General features: G+C 35.3%; 1 protein-coding gene across 1 annotated transcript; it reads right to left on the bottom strand.

Annotated features, from left to right (window-relative positions):
- Positions 1-4,361: 4,361 nt before the first annotated feature.
- LOC144450305 (inositol-3-phosphate synthase 1-A-like) lies at positions 4,362-15,102 on the bottom strand. The gene is made up of 6 exons (XM_078140906.1): positions 14,914-15,102; positions 12,900-13,180; positions 10,943-11,323; positions 10,271-10,582; positions 9,278-9,635; positions 4,362-6,484 (listed from the first exon to the last, which is right to left on the bottom strand). Exons 2-6 carry the CDS (start codon positions 13,167-13,169, stop codon positions 6,180-6,182), a joined length of 1,626 nt encoding a protein of 541 aa, XP_077997032.1. The 5' UTR covers positions 13,170-13,180; positions 14,914-15,102; the 3' UTR covers positions 4,362-6,179.
- Between the last annotated feature and the right edge of the window lie 7,610 nt (positions 15,103-22,712).

Genomic DNA, 22,712 nt, shown 5'->3' with positions numbered 1-22,712 from the left:
ACTTAAAACCCGGCTGACTATATTGACTAGTGCGTATATTAAAATCTATTCTGGATTCCGTCAACTCTCTTCTACATCATTTGAATTATGCAATCTATACAGGGGTGAAGGAACTGTTAACGCCCACCTACACTGCATATCTTTACATACGTGCAGCTCTGTTGAGTTGAAAGCTTGAAAGTCCCTTAATACTAATGAACTCCTTTGTATTGTATTTGTAATTCAATTCTTATCAGACTTAGTCGGACCTTGATAGTATGACCCTCCATCCAACGATTGGGTCACTGGAAAACTAAGTTGGGTTCAGTTATCCAGCACTACCTTTCTCGAAGTATGCCATGTCCACATCCACATCTCATTATAGGCCATCCATTTTCCTTGTCTTCCACACCTCAGTTAATTTGCATGATCATTTATTTGTTATAGCTAAATTCGTTCCTGTAAGATTTCAGTGTGGTCGGAATTTGAGAGGGCGTGTGATCGATCCATTTCTAATCGATACATTCCCACGGATCGATCACTGAATAGTAGAGATTTTTCTTTGGTGTCAAAACAAATGATGAAACAAAATTTATAATTGCAACAACTATCTAGAAGTCAAGAGATCTCTTCACATTTTTTCAGTTTAATCACCAATAGCATACAGATAAAACTGAAGAGATCTCTTGAGATTTAATGTTTGATAACAGTATTCTAACAGGTTGTTGTTGTTAATGTACACGGTTAAATCTTTTCAAGGGTCCATTCTAGTGACATGTTAAATTGTGTTGAATGTTATCCTTGCAAATGCCATTTCTGGGGTAAATTAAAGTCGACGAGTTTGGCCCATGATATGTTTACTGTAGATGAACAATGATGAGTAATTCGAGTAATTCAAAATGGCGGCCAGTTGACATTGTTGTATAGTGATCCGTTATTGTAAAAATAGTTGGTTGAATTTATCCAAGTTTGTGACCAGTTTTCATGATGAAATTTAAATTAAGTTTATAGCTCAAAAACCACCCAATTTGGTTTTATACAGCTGAAGTTAAACTGGGAAACCCAGGGAAAAGATTAAATGACCGTCAGTTGCATCAACATCAAATTGAGTGACTCTATGTTCATGAAGGCTAAATCAAAGTTTGGAATGTTTGCAGAGGTGAATCAACTTTGATGTTAACCAGCTTGTCCGATATGCGACACGCGTTTCATTGTACAAAACACCACACAAAGTTGACACCTTTCTGTATATACATCAAATGACCTGTAGAATGTTATCTCTGTTTAGATAGACTATCCCCCTGTACTACATACATTGAATGACTGTCTGTGCAAAGGTTTACATGTCAAGGCCAGTTGGATCAAACTCTTGCCCTGTGCCTAAATTCAAGCCATTATGTGAAGTTGTACATTGAATTCCTTACTGTAAAAAGTAAGCAAATTATGAATTTGAAGTTGGTCAGGGTTTTTGTACTTTTAAAGCATTAGTACGTTACTGCAACCAAACGACCATTCAATTCCTACATACATACATACATACATACATACATACATACAACATACATACATACATACATACATACATACATACATACATACATACAGGCAGGTTTGGGGGTTAATCACTGTGTAAAGATTAGAAGTCAAGAGATCTCTTCAGAAATGTAAACTTTGATATAAACTAACATAATATGTTTCCAACTAGTTCGTAAAACTGACTGCCGTGTTGTCCATCATACAGTGTTCAAAACTTGTCATGAAATATAATTAAAAAATGATAAAAATAAAGAGGACGTCAAGAAAACACGTCTTTTCAGCAATTTGCTCCAAATTTTGTTAAACCTTTCTTCATTATAGTTCGATACAATTTCATATTTGTTTATCTGCAGTAAATGAACACAGAGTCTTTATCAAAAATCAAATCTCAATAGTTTTTTTTTTAAAAGTAAGTTTTATTCGAATTTCCTCATTTTATTGAAATCACACAGTTGTAGCATCCATTTTTTTCTGTCATTAATATCTATATATTGGTATTTATTTGGAGACACGTTAAACAATAAATCAGAATCATATTGATATTTTGACTAAATAATTACGTAAAACGAAATAATATGGGTACATTTATGACAGCAGTGGTCTGCTACAGCCTGGATAGAGGTCATTCGTAGAGACATATTATTTTTGTATTGTTATATATGTATTTATTTGTTATTTGTTTTTGTATGTTTCTGATAAAATAAAATTCAAGTAAATTCAAAAGGATCTTAGTCCTAGCAAAACCATTATCCTATACTACAAATACTTGGTGATATAGTAATATAACTGATAACATTTGAATTGTACTACGATGTTTGTGGAATTGCAAAAATATGCAAAAATATGGTGTATTATGTACTTGTGTAGTATAATGTGTGTAATACAAAATTACAGGGAAGGAAACACGTTTGTTTTTATAATATAATTGTGTATTGTATTTTTTGTTTAAATTTGAAGTAAGCTTACATCAATGCTGGTCTTTGTGGACAAAATAAGGTCTGGTTCCTGACCATTGATTATGTAATATTATACAGCATCTTCCATGACAGGCACTTCTTACAAGTCCTCAAGACATCACAAGACATCATTCGATATTCGGGGTTCAAAGTCCATCGTGGTAAAATAACTCACTATCATTGCCATTGACTACTGCACGAAGTCTGAACAGGTGAATATATTGGTTTTCTGGTTTGCGATAATGTATAATACCGCAGAGCCAAATAAGATACTAATTTATATAAGTATAATTAAAGAAATTGGAACCTTAAAGAGTTGAATAGAAAAAGAATCGATGGTTTTGGCCAGTGAGGCTTGTCATACCCGGTCCAAAAACAAAGACATTATTTTTTTTTTACTAACCGGCTATCTTTCATTAACACTCTACATATGTAATAATTTGCGCATAGATTCAGCATAAAAGTTTGTTGCCCTTTTCCTTGCACTCAACAGTACATACATTAAACACCAACAATTGACAAATTTGCTGGAGTTACTATCAAATATTGAAGGATGAACAAAAGTGCCAATGGCATTGTAGCACAACTGCTGACAGTACAATTTAATTTTCTGTAATGATTATGTGGTCTTGTTGCTATACATATTTACATTCATTCATTCTTTCAACATTTATTCCCATCCATGGTGTTATATTTGCAATATATACCATCATTTGATGTTACTATGGGCATGGTTTTGTTTCCAGGCATATCTAAATGCAATTTTGCAATGCTCATTCATCATCCCTGTGAAATTTCAACCAAATCAACAAAGTATTTTTGGAATGATAGACTTTTGACCAAAAAGAAACATTTTTAGCCCTGGCTGATGGGATCTTTGTGTCATCAACAGTTCTTAAACTAAACACCTCCAAGAACATTCCCACCAAATTTCATTCCAATCTGCCCAGTAATGCTGGAGTTTAAGTTGTTTGACCAAAAATTTTTTGACCCAAAATGCACATCTCTGATGCATTCATTTTCATTTGAACAATTCCCCATCTAGACGCCCTAAGTAATGTCCCCAGCAAATACCAAGGCAATCAGTTTGGTGTTTTTTGACTTTAAATCATTCACACCCACACACACACACACACACACACACACACACACACTCACTTCAGTTGTGCTAAAAAACCAACGGAGAGATAAAATAACCGTTATAACTATTAATAGGTCACATATGCTTCATTTTCTATTCTGATATTAGATAGTGTGTTGATGTCACAACTAAGAGATTAGACTTTGTAATCTTATTCTGTTGAATGCACGTGTGATGTGGTGTAATTCTAATTTTGAATACACTAATTAATTGCTCATGTAATATACAATAGTGTAATTTTTGCGGCCATGTTATATTACCAGTAAACTATACATGTGTGGAATTATGATTATTATCATTGTGGTCAAAATTTGCATGTTTTAACATCTGAAAAATGAAATTTTAGATCACGTTCACACTTTGTTGAAAACTACTTAAATACTGTCACACTATTAATTAACCTATGGTACTTATTATGGCCGCAATTCTCTGATTTGTGAAGTTTTTCAATTTTTCAAGTATACCTCAAACTGTAATATTATTTGTGAATTGTTTATAAATGAATTTGTAATTACAATGAGTATGTGTATGTAAGTCTATAATGTATATGACAAACTCTGGATAATTTGCACCACTATTTTTAGTTAAAATATTCATCACAAAAACTTGAAACAATAAAATTATTGTCAATCCAACCAACCAAATTTATTTAATTGCACATTGCGTAAAATTTTACACCTGTATTTTATATTAAAACAAAGTCTGTATTCTCTAAATTTAGCATGAATTTTAACATCCTAGACTGAAATCTTTCAGATTACAAATTTGTGGAATTTTAACACACTGTATTGGACTCATTTTGATGACAGGTATTATATGAACATAATTGATGAAAGTATTTCCTAGACAATTCAGCAATTAATTATCCATTGAAAATTCAAATCACCAAGTGTGCTTGAATACCGTGACCTTTGACATCCAGCATGCATAAATCATGTGCACTTCATATTTGACACTTTTACAGAAATAGAAAAGGGCAGTGTTTTTGACTATTTTGTTTTTAACAGTATACAAAATATCATCTTCACTGCATGACTGCTTACAAAATCTTATCAGGCATTTCTCCAACCTATTTCTCAACAAATGGAAAACAGGTCAACTTTTGCCACTTTTTAAACGTTAAAATTAGCATATGAGAATATACACTGAAAATAACCTACAAATCAAATTTGCTCTGAATATGAATCAAAGTACTCGCACACAAATGTTACTTTTTTGATTTTTTATCTTTATTTTGTAAACCATGAACATAAAATGTATGAACATACCTACAACAACAATAACAAACTACAACATCCATGAACTCGAGAAAGTTAGACATGGTGTAATGTTTGTGTGTGGCATTATCTGTGCGTTTGTCGGTGAATTTTAGGATACTGTAAACGTAGAAATTTTCGCCAAAGGCTTATTTTCACTTTTTTTTTGTTCGAAAAGAAAAACGCACAAAAAAGTAGTGAAAAATGGCTCTTTGTACATAAATGGTATACCAGCCTTAGAAAGTTGTAAACATTAATTGGTCTTTGGGAACTTGTTGAAGGCTGTAAAATTGTAAAATAGAATATCCCAGCAGCAAAAATATCTAGGTTTACAATATCACATGCCAATGGTTGGCCTTTACAGCAAGAATAAAAGCTTACATGGCAAGTAAACTTGCGAATCACTGGCAAGTCTAACCCAAATGAACAGAAAATAAGAACTATGTGTAAATTTTTATCAAACTATCAACCTCAACCAGTATTATTCATATAAAAAATGTTCCTTCTTAAATAACATCCTTCCTGAAATTGTGATATATTAACAACTTCCAGGTTCATTAAGACATAATTTTTTAAATACAAAATATTACTTTATGCACAAAAGATCAGTAGAAGATGTCAAATTGAAAACCTTTTTTAGGGAACTATTCATAATATATTTACTTTGTTCAGAGGAAAACAGAAGTTACACAAAGGGTGCTGTTACCATACATGTAAGTCGAAACACTGACGGATAAACCTATTTTCTGGCTGAATGAAGAAAAATATTGAAAAATAATTAAATAATACATGTGCAAGCTTAATTTAAAAAAAAAAATGGAGAAAGTAAACGATTCTGTAAATTTTATCTCAGGTATTGAGCATTGCAGAAGCAATGACAAAGGTATGTGTTGTCATATATGGCACATAGAACAAGAAATACATCCTATATTTCTGTTTGAAGGTATACAACTTGGCTTGCTTGTGTTATAATATCCTGGACAAGTTTAAGCAAATGTACAAGTACATGTGCAATCAGTCATCATTCAAAGAGGGATGATGCCATAATTCAAACTATTTACTTTTTCATTCTTGAAATGTTTAAATTGGACTTGTCATGCTGTTTCGACTGGAAACATTCAAGAACCTAAAAGCTTTTTTTTTCACAAATTTTTCTCAATAAATAAAATAGATTTCTTTAGAATGAACCCTTCAAAGCACCACTGTTTGATCATTGTTTTGGCATATGCCATTACAAAACAGTATGGTTTTTTTTTTCTCACAATCTAATTGTAAATAGTAGGAAAGTTTATGTGAGAGTACAAGAAATGTTTATTCCTCTAATGGAATCTTTTTTGATTCATTTCTTTGTTGCGTTAGTTTTCCAGCCATATTGAGAGGAACGTTTACGACTGGTGCTGCAACTTTTGTTGGTAGTGGCTTGCTGACTTTGTGTTCCAGGGTCATGTGATTAATGGGTGGCAGTCCAACACAGGCTCTGAAGATATTCTCCAAGCAGGCACGCTGTTTGAAGAGTGCATTGATAACGGGTGTTCCTGGGGGCACCAAGGGAGCCTTGCAAAGGTAACTCAAAATAGACAATACTGGATGGAATGTCTGCCAGTCAGCACTGTCATCTGAAATAGTCACAGAGGGAAAACAATACATATAAGAATGTGAATAAGCTGCGTATTTATACGATTTGTCTTACAAACACATATATATTCTGTGTATTGGTTTGTTGCTACCTATTTTACTTACTGTTAAGTGATCACAATATTTTCTTTGATAGAAAATTAAATACCAAGATTTAAAAAATTTGAGATTCAAATAGCAGTGTAGCTACCACTACATTATTAATAAAAGTATGAACCCATTTTAGTCTAGTCATATCCCAGTTGATCTATACCAATTTACAGAATTAATTCTCCAAGACCCACATGTGCCAGAGACAGCATAATTATAGAACAATAATTTCAAACTTTAGTTTTCATGGATTGATTCATTGAAGGAGAGGGATCATGCAGGGCTGGCTTTGTAGTGATGAATCCTCAAAAATAGATAATCAGATGTTATTCCCCAATATTTTTCTCCATTCAGCCAAGGAAAATATGAGTGACCTAAGGGGCCTTTGTCACTATGAGTCGCTAGACAAGTGATAACAACCCTTAGGTCACAAGTATATCCTGGTTGAATGAAGAAAAATACTGGAGAATAACATAATTATACCAGCGCCAGTATAATATCAAAGAAAAATCAGGGACAGTAATGGCAATTTTGACTCATGTTTCGAACACAGCAGAACAAGTGACGTAGACACACATTGTCATGCCATAGAACAACCGGGGTATATTAATCCATATTTTTCAACATGGCTCGTGCATGTTATAAAAATGAAATATATAAAACTAAACATTCAGACATTACCCATGAACAGTGGCCCTAATAAATACACATTTACAGTACAGAATAAGAAATACAGCGGTACTACCTAAGTGTTCCTCAAATAATTGAAAAGCTTGTCATTTGCTAGTGTATGTCAATCTGTTCTGTTGATCTGTTCTTAAATTCTACACCTCGAATGCATGAACGCACTATGGAATTTTAGCCATAAGGAAGTAAGTAGGTAAAATATACCAGGGTTCCCCAGTAATTTTACAGGGGTTCCCAAACAAAATTATAATGGTAGATAGTATGGGAAACAATGCAACTTTTACCCCTTTCCAAGTTCCTGTTACTGGGATTTCCCCGCCTCATCAAAAGCACTGGGAATCAACCCTTTTATGACGAAAATCACAAACCCTTAAACAAAACGTTGCCTGGTTCGACAAAAATCTCACTAACATTGCTACAGTTTTTGTCTGGCGATATAAAATATCTCTTTGATGTTGTAAATGTTCTCGTTTGGCTCGACAAAAATCTAATTAATATTTCCACATGTTATCGTCTGCCATGACAAGAACTGAGCTACAATTGATACATTTTAGTCAATTGACTGTCTCAAAAATATCAAAGAACGAGCCAAACCTTAGGTTTACCAGACAGGGACATATGAATTTGATCATATGATCTCCTAAGATAATGGTAGCTCACGCAAAGAAAGTGTAACAATATCGGTAAAGATGTTTGTCACGCCAGACGATTGATGAAATGCTGTTGGTAAGATTTTTATCAAGTCAGACGATAAAATGTAGCTAAGTTGATGAGATTTTTGTTGAGCCAGACGACGTTTTGTTTCAGGGTTTATCATTTTCATTGTATTTCTTGTTAACATTACTCTATTTTTAAAAGGTTTTTTGTTTGTTATTTTACAGTTTTGGAAGGTTTTTTAATATAAAAAATCTCTAAAAAATCCTAAAAATAAGAAAATGTAAAGAAACTTTCATTTTTTTTTGCATTTTTTGGTTCTATTTTGTTTTTGTTTTGGAAAATCCTTTTGGTGGATTTTTCTACTGGGCTAATCCCACCTACCAATTCTTTTTAAAGGGTACATGGGCTTGGGGTCTCCCCTCAGAAGCTCAGTTTTTTTTGTCTCTTCAAAGGCACTTTACGGCAATAACCTCACCACATCATTTAGCTAACTGTATTTACATACTTCAATCAGTTCAAACTTCTTGAAAAATCTAAGCCCACTGATAATGATATGCAAAACGAGTCAAAGTTTCACGTCACGTTTGTGCTCCTTTAATTTACAACATATAAAATGTAGTCTATGTACAGTTGTTTAGCAAGGTCTCACATACATAGTCAAAGAGTTTATTATTTGAGTCATAGTGATTTACCTGGCATGTGAAAAATCAAGGGGTCATCTTTTAAAAAATAAGTAATACGGATCATCCTGTTTTCATTTTTTACAGGGGGGGGGGATGAGAGATTGTTTGTCAGCGTGCGGGAAAAATCCATCGTTTTGTCACATACACGCAAGATATTTTTTATGAGAACACTCTCAAGATACTCTGGTAGTAGCTTAGAGACAATGAGACAATGTTTGGTGTGGGAGGACCACAATGGAAATAAATTGGTAAAACTTTTTTGTGTTATCCTCGGCAAAGGTATTCTGTGCTGTATTTGTTTGTTTGTGTAAGCTGTAGTGTTATTTCCGTTTTTTTTGTTTTGTGGTTTCCTGAATATTTTGTTTTGCCAAATAAAATAAAATCCAATCAATGAGAATGATTGATAGTTGATATGACAGACATGCAGGTTTTATGAACACTGTTGAAAAAGAAGTACTAGACAATACTTTGGATCCCTAATTGAAAAGCTAAACAGTCCATTCATTTAGAATTGTAAGTTTTGAAATATCCTCAATACATTAATGACACCCCTATGATGTATTTCCCCTTTATTGAGGCAAACTATGTGCTCTTATCGAGAGGAGACTTCGTTCCCTCGCAAAATAAGTATATTATACAGCAGTCAATTTGACTCACCTGTCTTGAAGTTAATTCTTTGGCAGAGTTCACAGAGAATGACTAAATCCAGGATAATGGGACTAGCCAACAACGAATCCTCACACGTGTTGTGAAGTACAATTGTGTTGTGTCCTCCCATCATTATTTCAGAAGTGTATTCATCCATTGCACGTTTACTGTCACCTACAAATGGCACATACTTAATCACAACACAGTGATCAGGCTTTTCGCCAGGTTCATATAAGATCTGATTAGATTCAACCATGTCATCCACTACGTTGCTCTTGGAGATTTCTTTGGAACGGAACTGTTTAGGTGCAGATAAGTTTTTGCCGTCATTGTTGCCGAGGTGATTGTAACTCACGATAGAAACAGGCTGGAAAATTAGAAAAAAATGAAAAAAATGTGAGACTGATAAAATATGGCAGTAATAACTCGTAATCTCTAAATAAATGCTGATAAAGTGCTATCATTGCATGTGTTATTTTATTTCTGTATTAAATTGATATAAGCATATTTGTTACGAGATTTGTAAAAACCATATATATATATATATATATATATATATATATATATATATATATGTATTCAAGGCTGAGTGTATCAAATATTATATGCTTTAGTGTGTGTGTGTGTGTGTGTGTGTCTGTGGTGTCTAATATTATAACCAAACCAGGAACCAGGACTTCCCAAAACAATGACGATACAATATTCAATAAAAAAATGAGTTTCACCACATTTCGTAGTCCAATTTAGCATACCTGTAGTCTTGAAGGACTGGTGCTGTATATCAGCTATCCAAACTACAATTTTGATTCTTTTGTGAAATTACTCAGTGTACAAGCGGAATTCAAAAAATCAAAATGGCGGATATTTTTGAATAGCTAAATTGGTAGTAGCACCACCCAGTTCTTCAAGGCTACAGGTAGGCCAAGTGTACAAAGGTGTTAAAATCATGGCAAAAAATACTGTAATGTACCAAGCTTTGATTGGGTACATATATAATCTTACCTTGAGACCAGCACTAACGAGGAAATCCACCAGGACAGACTTGATCTTAGTCTGTCCAGACTTGAAATCATCTCCACCAATGAAAACTTTGTGTTTAGATGCAAGGTCAATGACCCCTGGTACTAGTGTATTCTGGGGGGAACCATTGATGTAGGCACAGTTTTCTAGAATACTGGCCACAGCAAACACTGTGGATGGAGACACTTCTTCTTTCCCTGCTCTGATGGATGCCAAAAGCTCATCAGCTGTCTTATTAAGTCCTGCTTCTACATCAGAGAAACGTTCAGTGTTGGCAGTCCACAGGATAATTATCTAAGTAAAGACAAAACATAATGGTTATATTTTAGTGGATTTCTCATCTTTACAATGTACTTAATCTGCAGATACGTATATATTATAGAAGTGTATGTATGTATGTATGTATGTATGTATGTATGTATGTATGTATGTATGTATGTGTATGTATTATGTATGTATGTATGTATGTAATATGTATGTGTATGTATATGTGTGTATACAAATGCACGAGTATGTGAATGTTTATGAATCACATGAACCCACAGTTGTATTTTTTATGAAATTTGTTGTTTTGGATAAACACAGGGAGTAGTCATATTGTTCTCGACCATCAGCTCAGTGATAACATGGAGGCATGACAGTATCTAAACTTACTTTGTCCAGGTCGTTGGTATTCTTGAAGTCCCTGATATCTCTACGGATCTGGTCCATCTGTTCCTGCTTGGTTCCTGTCAAAACATTATTAGCACGATCAGCCTGATTTGCTGCGATGAAATCAGGGAAATAGATGGATGGACGTGGTTTGAATTTCTCCATGTGTGGACGAAGTTGCTTTTGTAATTGAATGTCAAGTACTTCAGCCCTCTCCATGGCTTCTGCCAAGTTCAATGATGAAATATCCCAGCCATCAAAGACAATGTCATTTGGATCCACCATAGGGAGTATGTCTTTGAATGGAATATATACATCACCCTGTGATCCGGTTCCCAGACATACTGTGGAGGATTGTGTCAGGGAACCAAAGTAATTGGCATGCTGCAAACATAATGAAAAACATACACCATTATTGGCATACATAAAAAACTTTAACCAAATAATTTCAAATAATTATTGTATTTTGGCTACTGTTTTCTGACTTTGGGCAGTTTTTTTTTTACATGGCCATATGGATGAAAAATGGGTATTTATTTTGGATTTTTAATGAAAAAAATAACTCCACTTTAAAACATGGTAAAGCTATATCAATTTAATAAAACAACACCCACCATGTATTGTGTTTTTAACTCAATAATCGCAAATGTATTATAATGTTTGTTATTTTATGTAAAGATGTGTTTTATAAAAACACAAGTAATCACTATGTCACTCCCAGTCTGTGCAGATCTGTTGCTTCCCAGTATATTGAAACATCACATGCATACATAGTTTGATTACTTCATGTGATTACTTGTATCTCCCCATTTTATTTTACACATCACTTCCTGGATGTAAAATAACAAACTTTTACTCAGTTTTACAGTTTTTCCCCCCCATAATGATAATGAGTAACTAGCACATACTTGGCCTATGTTGTTTCATGATGTCCTACCAGTAGAAAAAATCATAGCTACATTATGTTATTAATTGAAAATAGCGCCAATGGTATTGTAGCACACCTGTACCCCTTTTTAAAGAATTATATATCCCACATGCTGATCCATGCTAGAATTTTTTTATCAGTTCAGCTGTGCTAAAAATCTAAATTTCAAACTTTTTCTGTAACTTTGTACTAGAAAACTTCAAGCCAAAGTCAGCTAGAATGAAAGGGAAAAAAATCATGGGTCTTTGTACAAACTTTTGAAGTAGAGGCCAAAATGATAATAAATGCAAGTCATTTTAGAATTCAAGTTGGATGCTGACTTGAACACAGTGCCAACTCTATGGGAAAATAAAAGATTGTTGATTTCCTTGAAGACAAGACGATGAACCCCAAAATGTATTTTATTATTTCACAGGACCAGGAATAAGCTTTCATATGGAAAAGTTTGGACAGATTTGAATAAGTTTGATATTTGTTCCTTGACACAGACACTCTACCTTATTCAAAGGGGCATGCCACTCCAGGAAATAAAGGTATACATTTTATAAACTTTGAGCTCTTCTGAGTCATTTCCTGATTTCACATCACATAAATTTCACTTGAAAACTCTTTAAATGTTGATTATCAGTTAGAAACAGCCATTAAAATCATCAAGTCCAAGTGTTACGTTCTCATTAGAAGTCTGTTTTTATTGCACTGTAAAAGAATAACAATGCTTGTCAGTGTTCAATGTGATTGGGCAAAAGATCCTGTTGTGTTTATTGTGTTTCTGTTATTGTTAGTCTTTGTTTATCTAATACATATTCATGTGTGCTGAGACCCATGAAGTGACAAGTGCACCACTGCAAAAACACAATAGAGGTGAAGCAGAGTTTCAATTTTAGTGTTGCTTGGCAACTGAGCTAAATTCATGCGATGTGAAAATGACTCACCAGAACCCAAAGTTTATGAACATACCTTTATTTCCTAGAGTGGTATTCCCCCTTTAAATCATAAAGTCCCATCTTGATGATGAGTAAATGTACAACTCACCAGAACGCCGCTTTTTGTTTCCCATGACAATTTCAGTGAGTTAGCAATCACAGCAGCTGTCACTGTTGTCCCATTATTGCCTCCCCATCCAACCAACATACATCCAAGTTTTGGCTTCTTGCGTTCGGTACGAAAAGTAAACTTGGTCTGCTTTGGGGTAGCTGTAAGGGTGCCATTCTCTTGTGTCACTTCTGTGGTCTCATAGTTGTATTGACTCACTATCTGGCCCTCAGAATACTCAACATTTGGACTCTTGACATTGAAAGACATTGTGAATTGCACTGTGAACAGAAAGAAATATTATGTATTAGCATGAAGGTTTTACGGAAGACACCGCATAATCTTTAGCAATGGTGGGTTTAGGAATTTCACAGTATGGATGCCGACATGGTCTCTATTTAAAGTGAGTGGAGTTGTAAATCGTAAAAGATACCTTCTAACTTGTCTGTGCTTATAGGAACTAGACTAGGACTTTCACTGGTATTCCGATTTAAAACACATCGCGTCAAGGTCGGTGATTACCATAAACGAACAATGCAGTTGTTACACAACAGTTTGTAGTAACTATAGTAATTTACCTATTGACAAACTCCGCTGACTTTCAACAGATAAAAAACAGAAGTTGAAAATAAAAGCTACAATTATTGTAATCCATCGTCGCAAACCACGACCGTTTTACGGTACCGTTTTTAACGAGCAGGTCCCTACTTTTATTTCGAAGAAATAATAGCTCTAGTTTGCGAGAATGTTGTGTGAATCAGAACGTTCATTATTGTATACTGTGTCCTTGCTGAACACGTTTGCCAGTGATATGAGATTCCGAACCGGATTTCGCGATCCTACATGGCATGCAGTTATTCAATGTATGTTGAGAAAGACGCCGTTCATGGTTCTAGTAGCACAATAAATTCGACACCGTGAGTTGCGGATAAGTTTTTAAAAAAATTGTGTACAAAACAGTACATGACTGTTTATAAATTGACATGGATTTTTTTAATTGAAGAACAAAATCTCTGAGAAAACATACACACTTCCATTGACTTGATGGAAATCAACGTTACACGAAGGCTCCCATTTATGAATGGATGGGGAAAAATTTAAAGAAAATACAGTGAATGAAATTTTACTCCTCCCCTTTTGTAAGACCCATGCGACAATGAGTAACTGTTCTGTTGTGTACATGTACAGCGGAAGACTATGTAGACAGTGTCTGCGAATATAGACAGCGTTGGCGAAAATGGAAATAAATTCCCCTAAATACTTTACTACACAGAACTTTGCCCTGTCGAGATGTATATCCATCTTCTTGCATGTAATGGAGTAAAACACGCACACGTCTGAACCTTATCGAACAGGAATTATCCGGCGTTGACTTCTTCTCACACGTCGGTCCTAGAGGCGTGTCTTCAAGCCGGTGACTGACAGGTGTGAAAACTACATACGCATTCACATGCAAATTTAGTATAAATCATGCGATGGTGACGCGATGACGTAAGTCAAGACGGGGGCGCTTCCTCGCCTCGTTTTCGCATAAACAGCGATATGCGCCAAATACGATGCTTATTTGTTAGCTTTCATACAGATCGGACGATCTGACTTTCTAAAAATAACTTCTCGTTTCTCTAAGGCGGTGGCAGAAACAAAAGAAGATCAACATTGAAGAATCAAGCAAGGTAGCTCGCCACCATGGCGTGACATCTACAAATACGGTATAAACAGATTCGACCAAATTTTGATCCAGGCATCCGATCTGCACTGTGTAACCATAGTGTAATTTGTATGGAATTTTTATAGTACTGTCATGACATGACCCCAACGCTTCAGTTATGCCACGTACTGAAACCATAAACTTGGGTACACAACTATCGCTTGCATGTACTAATATTTTGAAGAGCTTGTTGTGGTAAGGGCAGTGAGAATAAACTAGGGGAAAAATGTTTACATGATCGAGGGAAAAGCGTCGACAAGTTATCAAAATGTAAGAATAAAAAATATGAAAAATATAGTTACTTACGTAGATAAAATATTGCCCTACAGTAGTAAAATTAATATCGCTGATCCGAACAAATTGCTTTGGGTATTTCTGGAACTGTATATGATGCGAACAAGTTGAGTGCGTCGATTGGCGTTTACTGTTGTACCGTCAGCCACCTAACAACGTCGGCTTCGAACTGGTGATTCACTTCTTCTCAGCAACTGGCTATATACAGGTTGTGTGGAGTGCATATGTTAATGAGCTGAGCTTATTTGGCTAAACACGTGATCATTTTATGTTCGACGTGAAAGAATACCCAGATCTTTCTAGAACGGATAATTAAACACCCATATATTTTTTGCATGTTTTCTATTTTCATATGAATGATGTGGATCTTAGACAAACATCTTAATTTTTTTTTATATAAGGCTTACATGTACATATCTTGCCTTGTTGTATGTACGGCGGCGTTGATCACCATTTCCGTCTTGCTGTTTTGAGTTGTGACACGAGAGGGGGTAGTATAAATAATGTACATGGATTTGCTTTTTTTCTGTTTTGTTTATGTAGTATTTCGAGATCGTTACATATAATACTAGTAATAAGTTCTACACACTAGTTTTGTTTATCATTCGGAATTCGGCTACTGAAATCGAGTGTCATCCTTGTGTAGACTATGTTGGCGCCAAAAAGCCCTTCGCACGTGAATAGTTCAATGATTTATACTCAGTAACACCATCGGTATTTTCTTCGGGTTAACTATTGTGTTTTTCATTGTTAAATAACAAAACAAAATGACACAATGACACTAAATTCATTGTGACATGTACATTCATATGACACAATGCAGCTCAAAACACAGGGACGTGTAGCACATGTTTCTTAGATCGTTTGTTTTCCTTGTCAATATATTAATATACAGACTAGCTTATCATTATGTTATAATTCCTTCCCCTAACTCTGTGGAAACAGTATATAGTGTATATTGATACAGGAACATTTGTAGTAGCAGGATTTGTTTGATACGTTCCCAAGGAAAAACGTCAATCTAAGCAATCTAAGTTCCCGGTGTGGTTTGAAATTCTCATTTGTGACAATTTATGCAGTTGCACAGTAATAATGCGGGTAGTCATGCTAACATATACATGTATGTAATGGTCAAGATGCTTATTTATGAACCCCTCAGGCTCTTTTCATGTTTAATCATATCCTTGTGTATGACATGACAGCACGGATACCAATTACAGTTTTAACCTACGAGACAAACCTTGTTACATTTCTATGTGGACTGATGACAAAACTTGAGAAAAAAGGGAATGAAAAGTTTACCGATTGAAACTTGAATAGTTTGAAATAGCTAGAGCGGAAAAACTCATACGCCCTTTTGTGATTTATGATTCGACAATCTGTTTGTCATGTTTGAAAGTTTTGCAAATGTCATTCGAAAAGTTAAAGTTCTGGTAGAATGTGAACCACTGGTAGAATTCGTTTACACATATTCGTATGTAAGCATTGCGATACCATATACGATACACTTACTTTACAAACTTTTATTTCATTTTCAAAAGTCCAAGGTGAAGTTTATCGTTTCTTATCAAGCTGGAAAGTACTTAAAAGTTTAAATTTAAAGTTCTGTAGATGACGGGGAATAAGAGGACTAGGTTACGGAACAGTCTCACTCACTTGGCTAATTCGAGGGTACAGAGATTGTAAGCTGGACATACACTTGGTGGATGAATTCACACACTGCTCAGACAGTGGTCTGAGTTGGCACATGTTTTTTACCACTCAGTAGCCAAAACTTGGCTCGGCAAAAGTCACAGACAACTTCAGATTTCAGCCGTTTAATATATACATATCCTATCTATTGTTAACTTCACACACTCACAATCTGTGACACAATACAAAACTTGCGAAGTACCTACATTGTGGCTATTATATAGTCTTGTCCTATACACGTTACGATCATCTCCACCAAAGAGATCACAGAGAACTATTACACGTATCTCAGACCACTTCGTCAGTGGTCTGAGCACGTATTATATACATCATTTAACTAGACGAGTCTGAAAAAGCCAAAGTTCTCCAGAGGTGAGAACACGCCTGAACAAGTCAGTCATAAGGACAATGGAATGGAAAAGATAGATTTAAAAAGAGAGCAAATACTGAATACGAATAGAAGTCAGACATTTCTATGCGCAAGGCTTACAACTAACAAGACTTAGAAAGGGGGTTCCGTTTTACGTTACGATTATAACATTCCAAGTGAATACAGGTACATCCAGGGACATATACATTCCTCATCATGCTCAGTGATAGCAATTTGTGCCAAAAAATCCACATACTAGACTATATTGTAACGTCGGCAGTACATTCTCGGGGGGGGGGGGCAATATAAAGGTACATAGATCAAAGTCGTCATTTAATCACAATGTTCTTTCAAGTATTTTTACGTGCAGCGTGGCGGTACCTGTAGGACCAGTTCGATTTGAGGATTCTTGTTGCAAAAAACAACGAATATTTTGAAGATATTTTCTGGACCTGTTGGTTGACTTCAGGTGATAGCAAGGGATACGAATTAATAGAAACAAGTTAGATGTATTAACACAAATAGTATTCGAACGAAAAATCGATAAAACGGATCTGTAAACAAATTTCCCCTTCGAATATTCTGGAATATTGCAATCACGCACCTATCACGCCATGTTTTGGGTGATATTGTGCAGTGGAAATTCCCACGAAAAGTAACGCGCATGTCGGTCATGCTTGTAAATTTGAAACTCCTCTGTGAATAATATAATTTTTGAAGAAAATTCTCAGACAGAAATATACATTACTGAATTCTATTGAACAGTGACCCAGTGAATTGTAACGATGAAAGACCTGCGCCTGCTCAGTTAGTCTTAGGGAATTTTCCAATAGAGTACGTCAACTTTATGCGAGGTGATGCTGTGGATCTCTACGTGTGAAGAGAAGAAATAGTGACCGTAATTGTCATAAATTGTTTATGGGAAATGTGTTTATTTTGTAAAGTATGACACATTTCTGTCCACAGATATTCATCATATGTTTGATCGTTGTAGGGGGAAAACAGAAATACGTTTTGACTTCCCTACCTTACTTTTTGGTTTGTTCCACTGACCCGAGATGATCTTTAGACAAAAACATAGGACAAGATCGTACAATAAATTATCATGTTGTGGTCAATCTGGCCCTGGTCTACAGATAACAAAACAGATTACTACAGAATGCAGAAAATGCTTCACATCAAAATTATGAACGGGGTTCGGTTTTAGCAAAATGTTTTATGAAATACATTCTATTTTAAGACACAGGGAATCCCCTCGGTGTCACGTGACTGCCTAAATTTATGTACACTCTCCGTCTTGAATTGCAACTGCCATGTCCCGCCTATCCGTATGATGTCATAAAAGGAAGAATGGACCAATCATTGTATAACGTGACATACTTTGCAAACATTGTATATAATGCACATGCATAAAAAGTGGCCCTTGTGTCATTACATATGCCTCAAACCACTAAAAAGTTAGTGGTCTGAGCATATGCTAATTTTACACCCCATTGGACGTACGCGTGGATAATACTAGTTGTCAGACTAACATCAAATACCAGGGAACAAAAAATATTTATGACAGGGGGCGGTGAGAATTGAACCAACGGTTCTTTACCGATAGCATTTGCAGAAATTTCTTAAAAACCATAGGGTGAGCAAGGGGGTCCCCAGTACAATTTACCGTGTGAAATTATACATTACGAAGAAAAGAATTTCACTATTTATATTTACGATTAAAACACAATTTAGCAACAGACAACTTCTGTGAACAAAGTCGAACTGAGCAAAGTCGACCATTTTCTTACATTTGATACAGGCATCTATAGATTTTATCAGTTTTTGAGACAGACACAGACTTTCATAGTCTTGCTGCTAGACGTTCGGGCTTTCTTTCGATGCTATAACTTTAAGCGAACGAAGTTCGCATGTGAGGGCTTGCCCGAACTCGGATGTTGATGTTCCATCCTCGATAGCGTTGTTCGGCTGTGTGTCGTATTTTATCGGAAGAACATCCGAGGGCTAGCTGATAGACTAAGACTTTCATTGAAATTATCCATTACATTGACCTATTATAGATCTAAATAAATAAATGAATGAGTTAGCTTGTGAATAGTGAAACCACATGTACAGGGGGCTCCCGCTTAGTTAGTTTTGTTTACGAAGACAAACAAACAAACATACATACATACATACATACATACATACATACATACATACATACATACATACATACATACATACATACATACATACATACATACATACATACATACATACATACATACAAACAAAAACATACAAAAATGAATACTGACAAACATCAACAACAGATTAATTACAAATCAGTATCCACTAAGTTTCTATGCAACAAGAATATTTACTATATGTTTTCCTCTGTTTGAAATGGTCACACAATTGTACATACTCTACAAGGGACGTAACTGTAGAAATATCCGTTCCGTTCAACCCTATAGCTACATATCATCACGCTGTGTACCATCTCCGAAGGTTCATCTCTATCTAAAACCCCGAGATTGCGCATCGATTCCTTGCACACGGACGTACTTTGGGTATAAAAACCACCGATACCATTTGCTAGTGACAAGGAGCAAACACCACATATTTCTGAAGATGCATAATTTATCGAATATGCGTAAGGCCTAAAAAAATAATTTGTTTGGTTCCGGTTACCCGACCCCCACCTAGCTTTTCACTGCCGACCCTTAACTTTCCTTTTACGTATTCGAGAAAAAAATAATAAAATCACAAAAATTGTGAAGCCTCACGAGAAATAGTGGATGCGGAAACTGCCATCAACTTAAAAAAGACAATATAAAACTGATCTTTCAATCTGTAATGGCTGTACATCTAGCATCTGAAAGGAAGAAATAAATAACACAGAGACCATTTGGAAAACAATCAAAAAGACCAGTGAACTAGACACTCGCACAGAAAAAAAAATATAATAAAAAAAAAAAAATCTACCTACCCCACCTATTTTAAAACTGAGCGTATTCGGAACTACACAATTATTTATTAGGCCTAATCAACAGTGAAAATATCGGTTTTACTTTTAACTGTACATCAGCATTCACAGTGGTATAACAATATTAACTGTACATCAGCATTCACAGTGGTATAACAATATGTGATCTGATTGACTACAATTAATTTCTATCGTAAGTATAACTAAATCTCGGTAAAAGTACATCAATAAAAAATCTAGGGCTGATTAACTTCAAGAATTACTATAAAAACAATGAATTATAATAAATCTCATTCAAAGTACATTGATGACTGGATATCTGGGTTTAGCTACCCCAATCTGCATAAGATGGACCTGTTGGTGGCGCCCTACAATATCGTGACATCATGCAACCATAGCGGCAGATTGCAACCATAAATATTACGATATATTGAGATCAAATGATTTACAAAGGTTATAACACACAGGCAGTTCAACTTTTCTTTTAGCATCGAGCTGTCTTGGTCGACCATCCTCATCAGAATGACAAATTCCATAGTTACAGCTGACCACTAGGTGGCAGTATGATCATCCGATTGTAGATCATGATAGGTAGTTCGATGCCCCTGTCTTTGTTTGAATTGCTTGTATGTTAATAATAACCTTTGTAAATCATTTGATCTACCAAGCTGACGAACATTTTTGGTTATATTGAGATCACCTTCTGCGCGGCCATGCACGTACATTTGCCATCAATTAGATTTATAAGATAAGATAAGATAAGATAAGATAAGATAAGATAAGAATTTATTAATACCCGTGGGGAAATTGACGTGTTTGCACTGGAACATATAATCACAAATACAATATACATAACATGCAACAACAACTTAGACATAAAAATAAAAACAACAACATCAGAATTAGCACATGGTAATAGTTCACACTCAATCAGAGGGATATCCTAGAATTTTTGGGTACTAAACCATGAATAGATGATTTTGCATGTTGGTGAACAGACAATCAGACGGCAAATGTTCACTCTAGCTGCGAAAAAACCCAAAGGTAAACATTAGGAATAAATTACACTCAACATATTGTATCATCTTTATTTGAACATAAAAATAGTCAAAAACATGTAAATCTTCACATATATGCTGCCAGTTCCCTGTGGTCTCATAGTAGAGCGCCACCAATGGCAGGAATGTGTATGTTGCTGAAATGCTGTCAATCCATAGTGGATACTATTAGGGAGCCTTCAGTATTTACAGGGGGGGGGGCGGATGAAATCACACATGGTCTGTTAAGTAAAACACGACCCCCATTCACCATTTTTAATAACAAGTGACCCTCCCCTTTGTCCCATTTTGTAAAACATGACCCTCCCCATGACAACTGCATATATTGAACGTTAATCAATCTTCCCATTATAAGTACACATACAAATTAAATGATTTTGACTCTGTATTAGAAAGCAATATTTGTACAGATAAAGTGACAAACAGTAAAAGACTGCCTAGTTACATTTCTCTTATAATCATACACAATCTATTTAGTATCTAAAACGTGCTTTCCATGTTCTATTTAATGATATTTATTTGTTTATTGTTTATGCAGAGTTTAATTTTGCAACGAAGAGGGAGAATGCCATTGTGCAGTACAGATTTGAAAGACCAATGTATACAATGTAACTATTCCTTCATTAAAAGAGTGATAACTCGGCATCGCTTACTATAACTGTTAATTATATGTAGATATTTTAACGACATCATTCACTGACAATGTGAGTGATAAGATGAGATGGTGCACTCAATAATAAAAATGCATCGTTTTATTAAACAATTTTCTTCCAATATATGTATTTGTACTTTGGCATGCAAAGTACTCGTAAAAATACATGTTGAGTGCTCATCTCACTTTTACGTCTCAAAACACACAAAAACAAATTGACAGTCATTGAATCTTCAATTTGGTCACAAAACAACGGATTGTAAAATGTGACCCTCCCCCCAAACATTATAATGCAAAATATGACCCTCCCCCAAGAACAGGTTTGTAAAATGTGACCCTCCTGATTCCTCCGGCCCTCCCCCTGTAAATACTGAAGGCTCCCTTGTGGCCCAAGGATGGGGTATCCACAGTCCCTCTATCACGTGATCGAGGGACTGTGGGGTATCTTTATGAAAATCAAAACACAAGACCGTTTATTACCCGTGGCAGACTATACAGAAGTACATAATGCTAAATGCTATTCAAGTACATGTATATATTCAAGTAATCATGTATGTATACTTGTATGGAAAAATAACTTTGTTGATGTTCTCAGATACCCTCTCTCGAAATCCCGACTTAACCTGAGGAAATGATTGAGGAAATGTAACAGATATAGAAGTTCATACATACACTATTAGTGTATGTATCTAACATTGTAATCTGTCGTATCAACCCAGTCTGAATAAAACATGTACATGCGGTAGGGTGTGGGGTATCGTTCTCCAATGAAGGTTCAGCAGTACTACTTCTGGCACTGTCACTGTATGCCAGTGTCTGTCTGTCTGTCTGTCTGTCTGTCTGTCTGTCTGTCTGTCTGTCTGTCTGTCTGTCTGTCTGTCTGTCTGATTGTGTCTGTGTCTATGTGCGTTTGTTTGTTTGTTTGTTTGTCTGTCTGTCTGTCTGTCTGTCTGTCTGTCTGTCAGATAGTGTGTATGTGTCTGTGTGTTTGTTTGTTTGTTTTTCTGTCTGTCTCTGTGTGTGTATGTATGTATGAATGTATGTATGTATGTATGTATGTATGTATGT

The sequence above is a fragment of the Glandiceps talaboti genome, chromosome 2, assembly GCF_964340395.1.
Source record: "Glandiceps talaboti chromosome 2, keGlaTala1.1, whole genome shotgun sequence".
Taxonomy (NCBI): domain Eukaryota; kingdom Metazoa; phylum Hemichordata; class Enteropneusta; family Spengelidae; genus Glandiceps; species Glandiceps talaboti.
Note: the sequence above shows the minus strand (reverse complement) of the source record. Positions and strands in the feature narration are given on the sequence as shown.